The sequence below is a fragment of the Mercenaria mercenaria genome, chromosome 18 (genome assembly GCF_021730395.1).
Source record: "Mercenaria mercenaria strain notata chromosome 18, MADL_Memer_1, whole genome shotgun sequence".
NCBI classification, from domain to species: Eukaryota; Metazoa; Mollusca; class Bivalvia; order Venerida; family Veneridae; genus Mercenaria; species Mercenaria mercenaria.
The window spans coordinates 6,678,919-6,694,113 of record NC_069378.1 but is presented as its reverse complement, the minus strand read 5'-3'; the positions used below and the strand labels follow the sequence as shown (position 1 = coordinate 6,694,113).

The 15,195-nt window shown below is 36.2% G+C and overlaps 1 protein-coding gene across 1 annotated transcript in view; it reads right to left on the bottom strand.

Moving 5' to 3' along the window:
- Positions 1 to 15,195, bottom strand: part of LOC123539430 (vacuolar protein sorting-associated protein 8 homolog) — a 69,976-nt gene that overhangs the window by 50,062 nt on the left and 4,719 nt on the right. The window contains exons 2-12 of the mRNA XM_053529391.1: positions 12,326 to 12,546; positions 11,799 to 11,889; positions 11,298 to 11,330; positions 9,594 to 9,648; positions 8,668 to 8,792; positions 7,869 to 7,955; positions 7,140 to 7,207; positions 6,363 to 6,413; positions 2,077 to 2,179; positions 1,403 to 1,582; positions 513 to 593 (exon numbers count right to left, since the gene is read on the bottom strand). Of these exons, the coding sequence (XP_053385366.1) occupies positions 513 to 593; positions 1,403 to 1,582; positions 2,077 to 2,179; positions 6,363 to 6,413; positions 7,140 to 7,207; positions 7,869 to 7,955; positions 8,668 to 8,792; positions 9,594 to 9,648; positions 11,298 to 11,330; positions 11,799 to 11,889; positions 12,326 to 12,546 (1,095 nt within the window). The remainder of the gene's footprint in view (positions 1 to 512; positions 594 to 1,402; positions 1,583 to 2,076; positions 2,180 to 6,362; positions 6,414 to 7,139; positions 7,208 to 7,868; positions 7,956 to 8,667; positions 8,793 to 9,593; positions 9,649 to 11,297; positions 11,331 to 11,798; positions 11,890 to 12,325; positions 12,547 to 15,195) is intronic.

Below are 15,195 nucleotides of genomic sequence, written 5' to 3'. Positions count from 1 at the left end.
TCGGACATAGGAATTCCACACCCCTGCAATGGTTAGAGGGCTGGCTCTAATAATTTAAGTTTATCTACGTTACTATAATTGTGACTCTATTAAGAAAGACACCTGAACCAAACCAGATCTTACACTGACCAAAATTTCAAAGGAGGAAAGGTACATGTCTAACATACATTATTTCATAAAACCACAACAACTATGAGTAAACTTACAGAAAAACTTCATTCAGTATTCACTCAATAAAATTTAAATGAAAATATCCTTATCAGTAGTTTCATTAAGGACCGAGAGGCAGAGATTCCCCCACCCCACTATAGTGGTCTGAAACCACAGACTACTTTTTCTGTAACAAGTCAAAAGTCCCAAATGGGAGAAATCCCATACCACCCTCCTACTTTGTAACTTTCATTTTCTACTTCAGTAACTAATGAAACCCCTGCTTATGCAAGAAGTACTTGATCCAAACAGAATTAGGTCAAACATGTATGTGTTTCTCTTCCTTAATAGGAATATCATACCGTAATGTTGAGTAGCTTATAAGACAAGGAAATCTTCTGTAGTCCTGTACATCTGATATCCTGGGCACTGGTGCATACAACCTGCAACATAAAAACCAACATCACTATAGTTTTTGCCTCACATGCAAACATAATGAAATTGAACAGAAGACATATAAACTGATTGGTATTTTTCCATATGAAAACAGACACAAAACACAAATTTTAGACAGGTTATTTGTTCTTCATACACATCTTTATATAGGACCTTGTTCTGATATAAACATTTTAAAATTAATAGTACCTAGTATCACAACCTTAAGGTAACAAGAGACATGTGAAGAAGAATTTAGGGTGTAATATTATCATTATCATTTTATTATAATACCAGATTTATACAGTGCCAATACCAGTGCCATTTTCAAGACATTCACATTCAAAGGTGCTTTACATACAAAGGCAGCCATTCTGGACACCAAAGTCATCCTCTATCAGAACAAACACGTATCTAACCTGAGGAAAAGAGCAAGGGAAAGCCTCCAGAACATAGAGAGAGAAATTCATTAGACATAGACATGTCTGGCTAACTTATTCTAGCTTTTTCCCAATAGATAGTCTTATCTTTACTGCGCCCGATGTAAAACACCTATATGTGCCAAGATGTCTTTCCTGGGAGCTACCAGTACTGGCCTCTTAGTAAGGTGGAAGACAAGTGCATCTAAAAAATTTCAAGTGACTGGACTACGGTTTTAACCCTAGACCCCTGGACTGACAGTCAAGCTTGTTACCACTAGACCATCAGCTGTCGCTCATTACCTAAAACTACATGTATTATAAGATATTAATAGTTCTCAATGATTTCAAAACGTGAAAGAATAGTAGTTGTGACATGAAAAGTTTAAGACACAAACCTGGTGGAAGAATATTGTCGACTCCCTAGCAAAAGCTAGAACAGGGTCAATAACTCTGTCACTCTCTGACACTTGTATAACAACAAACTGCCAAGCCAACAGAGGGAGTGTAGAGGGATTGCCTTTCAGGGGATGGGTAAAAACAACCTTCAATTGTGGTGTTAGTGTAACAAGCAGAACCTGAAAATAAAGTTTATTGATTTAATCTCTACTTTTCTTTTAATATACAAGTAAGAAAAATACTTGACTATAGACACTCCTACCTTCACATGAAAAATTATCACAAGCACAAAAAGACTGCATTTCACATCAATTTACACAGACCTTTTTAAGATAATCTCAAGATAAACTACATGTATTGCTTGAAAGGGGACAGAATGTGTGCCTGTATTCGATTTGATATAAAACCTACTGTCCAGAAATTCGTATCACTAAAAATATCACTAAAAATGAAAAAGATATGGCTGCTCAAAACCACAATGGAGAGGAGCAAGTTATTTGAAGTCAGCAATCTTAACCACTGACCCCTTTTATGAAGAGTAGAAAGGTGCATTAAGACAAAGTTTTCATCAACTGTGCCAGTGGTATCAAGGAATACTCACAGCTGGAGCTGAAAAGGTATAACACTGTTATGCCATAATATCTGGCATTATCTGCCCAAATAGTTGTCTTACCTTTGAGAGAGAGGCCATAGCCAGGATAGAAACATCTTGCATGGGATGATCTTTAGTGGCAAGGCTCATATGAAGTGGTTCTATAACACATACCTCTCCTCGGCTGAAATAAAACAATAGTTTTCTGTATTATCATACTGCCATCCGAAGTTAATGACACAAGAGGACTATAATGGCTCTACAAAAGCTCAACTGACCTTGACCTTAAATATATGTCCTGACACACTGTGCCATTTAATACAATAATTGTGTTATGTCTGAAAAGCATTTTTTCTGAAATATGATGGATAAGACCATGGCAAGACAGAGAAAGAGAAGCAGAATCATCTGTCCATTAACTTACAACTGGGGATTTTTTAAACCATGTTCAGAGAAAATATCCATCAAGCTAGAAGAAGTTGTTCATAGTGTTTTTTCTAATGTTCTCTAAGTGTGCCGAAGCTGAGCTGCTACTTGAAACAACTAGTTAAATGTCTATCAAAGGATTTTAAGATCAAATTTGGTGAAGATCCATCAAGCATCTATCAAGGTTTTTTTTCTCTATTTTATCTCAGGCTGCCACTAGGAGGAGTCAAGCAAAACAGAACAAACATGGGAGAGATGTCCAAGCAAGAATGCTGCAGACCACGATTAGGGAAGGTCAATAAAGTGTTGCATGAGAAGAAATCACTTTTAAGAATTTTTTCTATTTTTAGTTCAGGTGTCCCTTAAAGGGACCTAAACAAGAGGACCATGATGGTCCTGAATCGCTCACCTCTTCCCACATGACCCAGTTTTGAGTATGACGTCGATTTTTCTATTATTTGACATAGTGACCTAGTTTTTGAGCTCATGTGACCCAGTTTTGAACTTGACCTAGATATTATCAAGATAAAAATTCTGACCAATTTTCATGAAGATCCATTGAAAAATATGGTCTCTAGAGAGGTCACAAGGTTTTTCTATTATTTGACCTATTGACCTAGTTTTCGAAGGTACGTGACCCTGTTTTGAACTTTACCTAGATATCATCAAGGTGAACATTCTCACTAATTTTCATGAAGATCTCATGAAAAATATGGCCTCTAGAGAGGTCACAAGGTTTTTCTATTTTTATACCTACTGGCCTAGTTTTTGACCGCACGTGACCCAGTTTCGAAACTGACCTAGATATCATCAAGGTGAACATTCAGATCAATTTTCATGAAGATCCATTGAAAAATATGGCCTCTAGAGAGGTCAAAAGATTTTAATAATTTTAGACCTGTTGACCTAGTTTTTGACCGCAGTTGACCCAGTTTCAAACTTGATCTAGATATCATTAAGATGAACATTCAGACCAACTTTCATACAGATCCCATGAAAAGTATGGCCTCTAGAGAGGTCACAAGGTTTTTTTATTATTTGACCTACTGACCTAGTTTTTTATGGCACATGACCCAGTTTCAAACTTGACCTAGATATCATCAAGGTGAACATTCTGACCAATTTTCAAACTTGACCTAGATATCATCAAGGTAAACATTCTGACCAATTTTCATGAAGATCCATTCAAGGGTATGGCCTCTAGAGAGGTCACAACGTTTTTTCATTATTTGACCTATTGACCTACTTTTTGATGGCACATGACCCACTGTCGAACCTGACCTAGATATCATCAAGATGAACATTCTGACCAATTTTTATGGAGATCCATTCACAAGTATGGCCTCTAGAGAGGTCACAAGGTTTTTCTATTTTTAGACCTACTGACCTAGTTTTTGACTGCACATGACCCTGTTTCGAACTTGACCTAGATATCATCAAGATGAACATTCAGACCAACTTTCATACAGATCCCATGAAAAATATGGCCTTTAGAGAGGTCACAAGGTTTTTATATTATTTGACCTACTGACCTAGTTTTTGATGGCATGTGATCCACTTTCGAACTTGACCTAGATATCATCAAGATGAACATTCAGAGCAACTTTCATACAGATCCCATGAAAAATATGGCCTCTAGAGAGGTCACAAGGTTTTTCTATTATTTGACCTACTGACCTAGTTTTTGAAGGCACGTGACCCACTTTCGAACTTGACCTAGATATCATCAAGGTGAACATTCTGACCAATTTTCATGAAGATCTCATGAAATATATGACCTCTAGAGAGGTCACAAGGTTTTTCTATTTTTAGACCTACTGACCTAGTTTTTGACCGCACATGACCCAGTTTCGAAACTGACCTAGATATCATCAAGATGAACATTCAGACCAACTTTCATACAGATCCTATGAAAAATACGGCCTCTAGAGAGGTCACAAGGTTTTTCTATAATATTATTTGACCTACTGACCTAGTTTTTGATGGCACGTGACCCAGTTTCGAACTTGACCTAGATATCATCAAGGTGAACGTTCTGACCAATTTTCATGAAGACCCAGTGAAATATATGGCCTCTAGAGAGGTCACAAGGTTTTTCTATTTTTAGACCTACTGACCTAGTTTTTGACGGCACGTGACCCAGTTTCGAACTTGACCTAGATATCATCAAGGTGAACATTCTGACCAATTTTCATGAAGATCTTGTGAAATATATGGCCTCTAGAGAGGTCACAAGGTTTTTTTATTTTTAGACCTACTGACCTAGTTTTTGATGGCACATGACCCAGTTTCGAACTTGACCTAGATATCATCAAGATGAACATTCTGACCAACTTTCATAAAGATCCCATGAAAAATGTGACCTCTAGAGTGGTCACATGCAAAAGTTTACGAACGGACGGACGCACGGACGGACAGACGACGGACGCCGCGCGATCACAAAAGCTCACCTTGTCACTTTGTGACAGGTGAGCTAAAAACAAGAGCACCGCCTTGCGGGTGCTGACGCTCATCTGATTTTTTTTTGTGTAATAGAAATATTGTCCTACCCATGATTTTCTAAGTCTAAAAAGGGCCATCATTCTTGCAAAAAGCAGGATAGAGTTATGTTTCTTAATGTTCAGTGTCCACTTATGATGGTGAAAAACTGTTGCAAGTTTTAAAGCAATAGCTTTGATAGTTTATGAGGAAAGTTGACTTAAACATAATACTCAACCAAGAAAATGATTTTCTAAGTCCAAAAGGGGCAATAATTATTGGAAAAAGCCGGATGGAGTTATGTTGCTTGCTGTACAGGGTCAGCTTATGATGGTCAACAAGTGTTGCAAGTTTCAAAGCAATAGCTTTGATAGTTTAAGAGAAAAAGTTGACCTAAACATAAAACTTAACCAAGAAATCTGATATTTTCTAAGTCCAAAAGGGGCCATAAATCTTGCAAAAAGCAGGATGGAGTTATGTTTCTTGCTGTACAGGGTCAACTTATGATGGTGAACAAGTGTTGCAAGTTTTAAAGCAATAGCTTTGATAGTTTAGGATAAAAGCTGACCTAAACATAAAACTTAACCATAAAAAAAAAAGTTTCTAAGTCCAAAAGGGGCAATAAATCTTGCAAAAAGCAAGATGGAGTTATGTTTCTTGATGTACAGGGTCTGCTTATGATGGTGAACAAGTATTCCAAGTTTCAAAGCATTAGCTTTGATAGTTTAGGAGAAAAGTTGACCTAAACATAAAACTTAACCAAGAAATCTGATATTTTCTAAGTACAAAAGGGGCCATAAATCTTGCAAAAAGCAAGATGGAGTTATGTTTCTTGATGTACAGGGTCTGCTTATGATGGTGAACAAGTATTCCAAGTTTCAAAGCAATAGCTTTGATAGTTTAGGAGAAAAGTTGACCTAAACATAAAACTTAACCAAGAAATCTGGTATTTTCTAAGTACAAAAGGGGCCATAAATCTTGCAAAAAGCAAGATGGAGTTATGTTTCTTGCTATACAGGGTCAGCTTATGATGGTGAACAAGTATTCCAAGTTTCAAAGCAGGAGCTTTGATAGTTTAGGAGAAAAGCTGACCTAAACATAAAACTTAACCAGGCAACGCCGACGCAGACGCCGACGCCGACGCCGACAACCGCTCAAGTGATGACAATAACTCATCATTTTTTTTCAAAAAATCAGATGAGCTAATAACAAATTGAGAGAGGTCCATTCCAGAATAATATGTGCTTTTGAAGTAAAATATTTCTGACTACATGAAAATAAGATACAGTTGAACTTTGTTCACTCAAACTCAAATGAACCAGCAAAATTTGTTGTCAGGAGTTCAAGCCATCAAACAATATACATTAAATGGCTTTTTTTTTGGCACCTGATGATGCGTATGGGCAAAAGATGGTGTCTGATATATCGAAGTTCAAGTGGATGAAATTCAACTGTAAGTTTACCTTCCAGAAAAGAGACATTTTGACTCACAGGTTCTCATGCCTATCAGTCTCCTGTAAAGATAAAAATAATATAAACAAAATATATCTACATGTATTTACGTAAAAGCTGTAAGTTGATACAAGAGCTGTCTGAGGACATCAAAACTCCACAGTTCAACAGCCTTTTCACTAAATAAAGGTAATCAAATGAATACAAATATTAAAGAGGTATTATTTTGCAAATATACAAAACTTTGTGCTCAGGTGAGCTAAAATTTGATGCTGATGCCAACAAATGGGTGGGTTCAATAACTCTCATCTATTCTTTTGAATAGTCCAGCTAAAAATGTGAATATGTTAAAAATTTCCTAAAATTCTATGGGCAATTAAAGTAAGAACTTCACACAATGGCTTTATGTCATATACCATTTTTGCACCATACAAAAACTTTCTGAACTTTCAATTAAGTTACAATATAATTTGAAAACATAATGCATCTCTGTAGCATTTAGTATGAATTTCACTGTGCACAGAAGAGGAAAATTCCAAAGAAATCAGCAACCAAACATCTCCGAGTACAGTTAAAACTCGATAGCTCAAACGCACTTATCATCTCAAAGTTCTGGCTATCTCAATGACATTTTTAAGTTCCGTCCAGAAAACACAGAAAACAAAATATTTTAAGTCTAATTTTGTTCTTGAAATTAAATGCTGGATCCCTTGCAATTCGAAATACCAAGTGTTAACTGTGAATTTGTGTATAATGTCACACCATGGCAGGACTGTAGCAGAACTTACTTAAACTCCAGTTCAAAGACGGATCCTCCACTATCACTGCATACAGCAAACACGAGACTGTCTGTAAACTGTTAGTCATGAAATACAACAAAATATAGATAACATTAAATTTAAATTTCCTTAATCAAGCAGATAAATTCTGAATTAGATTCCAAATAATCCTGTATAAATAAAATAAATTAAAACCCATCAATATACCTTCAGCTATCTAGACAGATTTTGCATACAGGAATGAGGCAGTTTCAAGTGATTGTTTAAAGCATTTAGAAGTTAGATACTACATCCATAATGGATTCATTTGTGAATTATGTCTGGGCAAGTTTAAAGATTTAAGAGTATCCTTTAATGCTTTATCATGCTGAACCTACACTTTCTGCAAAGGCAGAATAAAAATCAAGTTCAGCATGATAAAGAAGATGTTCAAATTTTAGAAGCTTTTCTGGTTTTTTTAGCATGCCAAGTGTAAAGAAACCAAATACAGACTTTTATCCTAAGGTAATTAATTTTAAGTTTGAGGATAGAGCAAGATACTGAAGGTGCTTCAATTCCAGAAGCTTTCCTGGTTCATTAGCATGTCAGGTTTAAAGCACCCATAAACAGGACTTTTATCCCAATGTAAGTAATGTTTAGCAAGGACTTTAACTAATGACTCTGGTTTTTTAAGTCAGTCAGTGCTACTGCTAAACCACTGGATCTACTTTTCTTCTGTAAAGTGAAAATCATACATACCTTTATATGTAGAACAGCCGTACCAGGGGGGTGAGCATCTGTTATAGTCCTGATCAGCTTGCCATTTGTAAGATCCCACATTGTTATCTGATATACAACAAGAGCTGTCAGTGGACAGCGCGCTCGACTATTCTCAGTGCTTGATAGTATAATATAAGCAATGAGTAAAACTTTAACATTACAATAAGCATATTCTAAGTCGAAAAGGGGCCATAATTCAATCAAAATGCTTGATAGAGTTGCCTCCTCCTTTTTACAGACTGGGGACATGATGGTAAACAAGTATGCAAAATATGAAAGCAATATCTCAATGGACTTTGAAAATATTTGGGGTGGTACACAAACTTTAACATTTATTCTAAGTCGAAAAGGGGCCATAATTCAGTCAAAATGCTTGATAGAGTTGCCTCATCCTTTTTACAGACTGGGGTCATGATGGTACACAAGTATGCAAAATATGAAAGCAGTATCTCAATGGACTTTGAAAATATTTGGGGTGGTACGCAAACTTTAACATTTGTGTGACGCTCACACCGACGCCGGGGCGAGTAGGATAGCTCCCCTATTCTTCGAAAAGTCGAGCTAAAAACAGTTATCTTTTCATGTCTGTTCAAAACTAATACTTAAAATGCTTAAATTAATAATATCAATTTATATGAGCCTACACAATGAATGGGAACTTTATTTATTTGTTGTGACTTAATATCACAGAATAATGAAGCCACAAAATCTATGAAAATCCGTCCCAAACAACTATTAATGATTTGACAGTAATAAGAGTCTATTAAATATATCCAACCTGTCCTCTAGCAAATCCACTGAGAAGCCGGGTACAATCCTTATTAAAGCTGAGGGAGGAAACAGCACCATACTGGGCACCAACAGCTGTACTTCCTAGACACCATTTCAAAACTTGCTTTGGATCTGTAAGTCACATACAAGTAGAAAAATCAATAATAAAGTAAGCATGTATGCACATACAAAACTGACAGCTGTTTCACACTGTCAACTTGAAAGTAAACCTATGAAGTATTTTAATACTAACCAAAGAAATCTTAATTATAATGTCAAAGGGTGAGAAAAATGTGCAGTCAGTCTGAGGTTTAAACCTTGGACCCTCGCTTATGGGTCTACTGGATGAGCTGACCTGCAGTCTGTGACAAGTTTTCCACTAACGTGACAAAGTTCATAATGCAACTAACACTCCCAGGAACTGGAAATTCATCCTCAAATTCCAGACAAATGTAACATTGTAAGTGTCGCAAGACAGACCAAGCAAGCATGCCCATTCCCATGTTAGGTGCCAAATGTTACAGGGTGAGAAAAATGTGCAGTCAGTCTTGGGCTCGAATCTTTCACCCATCTCTTACATTGTGAATGCTATGCCGGCCAAGCGAACCTGCTGCCTGATAAAAGTTCTCCTTTAATGTGACCAAGTTTGTACCACAACAATATACATTAATAACTCAATCTAGACAAAAACTCTTAAGACACTGTCTTCCTATTCTATATTTGGTCTAAGATAAGATAAATACATGTAAATCAGCAAAAAAAATTCTGTGTATTTGAAACTCAACATATATAAGGAATTGAAAAAAACTAACAACAACTGCTAAAAATACTGAAGACTTTGAACACTCAACTGCCGTCAGTGAAATGTTTTAATGATAAAATAACTACACACTCTGAAAACTTCAAATCAATTAAAGAGAAGATCAAACCTACCAAACACAAGCACTAAACCATGTGATGTTCCTATGGCTATCAAGTTAGACACAGCCTACAATCAGAGAGAAACACATTGTACAAAATATCATTTTAAGTCAAATTTTGGTTTAATCTCGAAGTAAAACACTTGATCCTGTAGAATTCAAGACATGGAATTACAACTGTATCTTGATCAAGCAAATTAAACTAGAGCAATCACTAAAGGTGATGAATGTACCCCCCGCATGCACTGACACAGTACATAGCAATTTGACGCACACAAGATTGCATAATTACGTGGACTGTATGTATATAGACTGTATGTATACAGTAAAGTAACAAAAAACAAAGTCCCATTACTATGCAGAATATTTATCTAAAAGAATGTAACATGCACAATGCACAACTAGGGTTAGTACTGATCACTTGTGTGAAGTTTCATTAAATTGTGTGTAAGGGTTTGGTAGATTAGGCATGCACAAGATTGCATATGCAGACTGTATGTACATAGTATGTTAACAAGAAACAAAGTCCCATAACTCTGCAATTTTTGTCGCTGAAAGAACCTAACATGCCCCATGCACAACTACTGTTGATACTGATCACTTGTGTGAAGTTTCATTAAATTGTCTCAAGGGGATGAGGAGAGATGGTGCCACAAGATTGTGTCTATGTATATAGTACAGTAACAAAAAAACAAAGTCCCATAACTCTGCAAATTTTTTTTCTGAAAGAACCTAACATGCCCCATGCACAACTACTGTTGTTACTGATCACTTGTGTGAAGTTTCATTAAATTGTGTCAAGGGGATGAGGAGAGATGGTGCGCACAAGATTGTGTCTATGTATATAGTATAGTAACAAAAAAACAAAGTCCCATAACTCTGCAAATTTTTTTTCTAAAAGAACCTAACATGCCCCATGCACAACTACTGTTGGTACTGATCACTTGTGTGAAGTTTCATTAAATTGTGTCCAGGGGATGAGGAGAGATGGTGCGCACAAGATTGTGTCTATGTATATAGTATAGTAACAAAAAAACAAAGTCCCATAACTCTGCAAATTTTTTTTCTAAAAGAACCTAACATGCCCCATGCACAACTACTGTTGGTACTGATCACTTGCGTGAAGTTTCATTAAATTCTGTCAAGGGGATAAGGAGAGATGGAGCGCACAAGATTGCGTCTACGGACAGACGGACAGACAGACAGACAGACAACCTGAAACCAGTATACCCCCCCTTACAACTTTGTTGTCGGGGGGTACAAAAAAAAAACAACAAGTATGCCCACAGGCAGAATGTCGAGCCCTCCAGCTGTCAAGTGTGACCTTGACCTTAGACCTAGGGGCCTGGTTCTTGCATATGACATTCTGTTTCATAATGGTGAACATTCATGTAAAGTTACATCAAAATCCCACAATGCATGAAGAAGAAATGCTCAATTTGACCTTTGACCTCCAACTGTGACCTTGACCTTTGAGATACGAACATGGGGTTTGCGCATAATACTCCTTCTCATTGAGGTAAACATTCATGCCAAAAAAAAAGATTGGTCTATTCATGTCAATGTTATGGTCCGGACAAAATCCGACAGACTCACGGATGCACATACACAGACCAGCCAAAAGTGACGACTATATCGAGCTCACCACAAGCAGGCTCGACAAAAACCTGTTATAGACCTGGTGGGTCAAACAATAGATAGGTAAGAAATAACATACCATTGCTGTAGGCATTCCTGCATCAACCTTGTCCTGAAATTAGTTTCATTAATAAAACAAGATTATGATGTCATTAAAGCAGCTCATGTTAGTAGGAAAAGAAAGTGCATATAACTACTTGAATTCTTAATTGATCTTTTCTCACCACTGCCCATACAAAATATGTCACTATTTTAAGAGTGTTCAAAATACCGGGTATGTCTTATTAAAATATTCTTACATCTGTGAACAATTTGTTCAAACTTATTTATTGTAGCTCAATTGTGATGAAAGCTTAATATTTACCAGGTATATACAAAATGTATTTTTATCAATATTTAGTAAGCTCCCTAGAAACACCAGTGCTAGTGTCATAATTATGAGGTATGGTCATGACCCCAGTGGAATGCAAACCTGCAGGATGATCAGCAAACACTTTTAACCACATGACCTACAACCATGTACTCTGTTTAAATGACAGTAAGTTACAATACAATTTGTGAAAGGGATTTCACTACTTACAGCAGCTGAATGCAGCTGGGCAGCTATACTTTTAAGTCGACTTGGCTTCAGTACAGACCCATGGATTGCTTTCTGTTTCTTTATCCTATGCCTACAAAAAAAAAATTGATCTGGATTCAAACTTAAAAAAAAATCTACATAAATATGAATTTGATTTTTTTCTACTTCACTGTTATGTTGTCCAATGCCTAACTCACAGGAGAACAACCAATGGGTACAGCTGCAACTGGTTTGTGTAGAGACAATGGGTACAGCTGCAACTGGTTTGTGTAGAGACAATGGGTACAGCTGCAAAATGGTTTGAACTGAGATAATTGGTCCAGCTCCAAACTGGTATAAACAAAGCCAAAGGATCCAGTGCAACTGATATGAAAAGCTGCAAATGATTTTAAAAAAAGACAACGGGTACTAGGTGTAACTACTTTTAACATCAGTAAGCGTAGTGGATGTTCCAAAATTTAACTCATGAATACAGATTTTAATTGAAAAATTTATAACATACTCCAGCATGAAAATCTGCCATTTACCTATCTTTTCTGCTAGGTTTCTCTGCCAGGGCGGAGCTGTCTTGACTAGACAATGATGATGTGTCTTGTGACTGCGAGTCCTTGAACATTTGAATAGAAGATGGTATGGAGATGTCATCCTCCTCCAGAACTGAAGTTGTCTCATCTTCATTGAGAATACTCTCCAGTGTAGGAGGTGCATCTATTATAGGAAGGTCGGACTGGAACTCCGAATCATCAAACTGCAACAAAATTAGTTTGAATCACTTGCCTAGGGTCATCTTTCAAACTATGCATCTTGCATGTAAGACAAAATGTCTCTTGTTATGGTGAATGCTTGTACTAAGTAATATTTGAAAATCTATCCTGGCATCTACCATATGCATGATAAATTTATTGACTAGACAAAAATTGGATGAATTGACATCCTGCAGGACTCAATTTGCAAATCTGAGGATTTCAAGTAATATTTTTGTAGGACTGAAAATAAAGTTCTGGCCAATCACTAACTGCACTCAAACCTAAATAATTCCAACACCCAGAACCAAAAGTTAAATTTACTAACAGTGAAATCATTAATATTTATGCAGGTTTTATCTTCATGGATTTCATGGTTACAACAATCTGTGAAATTAAATCCCCAAAAAAAAACAAAAAAAATTCTGTTGTATTTAAATGACTTTATCTTCAACAAAAAAGACATGTCAACATTGTATGACATGCTTTCTGAATAATCAGAATATTACTCAATCAGTTCTTCCCCACTGGATAGACACGCAACAACTTGAAATTAAGCATTATATTTCAACTTACTGTGCTGTTAATTTACCATGAAAAGCCGGAATTTTCTTGAAAACTTGAAGATTTTGACATAACAGTAACTGTTGCAACCTTCAACCTTTTGACAAACCAATTAAGCACAAAAAGTAAGAAATTTAAAGAGCTAATTTCAGCTTCTTGCTCTAAGATAATGATTCCTGGAAAAGTTAGTTTATGATGCAGCAATTGCCTTGCAAACATTAACTTGTCAACTTAACTTGTAAGGTGAAAAGACGAACTTTTCAAGTCATAACTTCTGCTTTTTGTGCCAGATCTTGTTCGCAAGACAGTTAAATTAGAGCTCTTAACATCAACTTGTTATGGTATTATACAATTACAGCCCAACCATTTATTTGTGTAGTATTACACAAGACTTAGTAACAATTCCACCAAATGACTTTTGAAGTAATGCAGCATGTACATTATGTAGTCCCAATCCTTGACTCTAGTTACCTCCCCTAACGGTCCGTCCACAAAGTCACAAGCAACGGCTATTTAAAATCGGTGTAACTGAGGTACTTTAGTCTTTCATATATGATTGCTAGCACAATATTGATGTAATTGTGAAAAGTAAAATATTTCTGAATAGCAAATTTATTCTTATACTTGTTTTTGTGTAATATGCTATATGTCATGTCATGAGCATTTCGCAGTATGTGAAGAAAGTAACCTACTGTCCTATATTATCAGTTTGTTTTCCTCCATTGGTGAAATCATAGCTTTATTATGTCACTGTTAGTATATTTCATCCGCCATCATATAAGGGTACTGGCTGGATAAGAGTTATTGGAGAGCACACCATCTTGGGCTAATTCCAAGTATATTTGCGTATTGTTTGTTATACTTTTAAAAGGAATGATCTAAATGTCTATAGATCTATCTATCTTCTGTTACTATCTAACCCTTTACATAGGTTAGAGACCACCAATTGTTTTCCCATAGACTTACATTGTAACATTATGGCGTGTACGGCCTTCCATACATCGAAACATGCATATCTAATTACAAGTTTTTCAAGAACTATCTTAGTTCTACCAAAATATCGGACGAAAAACATATGAATAGTGATACTTTATTTAAGTAATTTTCGTGTGAATGAGATGACCCCCTGTTTACATCATTGACATGGCGGGAGAAATTCGTTTGATAAAACTTTTTTTCAATACACAGAAAATGTAGCAAATTTTGTCAAAATATATAATAAAATACTGTAAATGCAGTGAAAAAATATCAATTTTGAAAAAATAATCACTTCCTGGGTTTGTTTACATGACTGACCAATCAGAACGCACAGACGTTACCTTATTCCCAGGTATACACTTACCTCATTCCCAGTAAGTTCCCTGTACTTTTTCGAATTGGTGGTCTCTGACCTACAGGGATGTAGACACTTTGGTGTGCGTCAAGCAACAAAGATTGTTAGCAGAAGATGAAAGAAAACCAGGTCAAAATAAAAGGGTAATGAAAGTTTGTTAGTGATTTAAAATATAAAAACAGGGGTGAAGAGCAAGGTTATGGTGAAGTGTGTTCAATGTTGCAAACAGCAGCATTGAACTGCTCAAGGGTTGGAAGAAAGGAAATGTCAGGTGAAAGATTATTCCACAGAACTATAGTCCTGGGGAAAAATGAGTACAAATGTATTTGTAGTAATCAGTGGTTGCAGAGATTAACCTTTAAGACAGTGGATGATAATGGCGTGATTGCCTAGTTTGGGGGATGAGATAATCTTCCATGGGGATTGCAACCAGCTTTCATTCGTATCGGTATCAAGACATTACACCTCCGGGACGGTACACCCTAGGACTTTACTCCTCCAGGTCTTTACACCCTGTGTCTTTACTCCTCCCTTATTTACATTTGTATATACTATAAATATCTATTGTGTAGGCCATATATTTATGGACTGTTCAAGTTATAATTAATTTGATTAACAAACAATAATTTGATAATTGATAATTAACATGAGGTTAGCAGAGCATGACCACACTGTAACTCACTGCTTATGTCCAAACTGCTGTTAATCCTTACCATGCTGGACATGTTTGATTCTGCCTTTGTGACAAGTATAGATC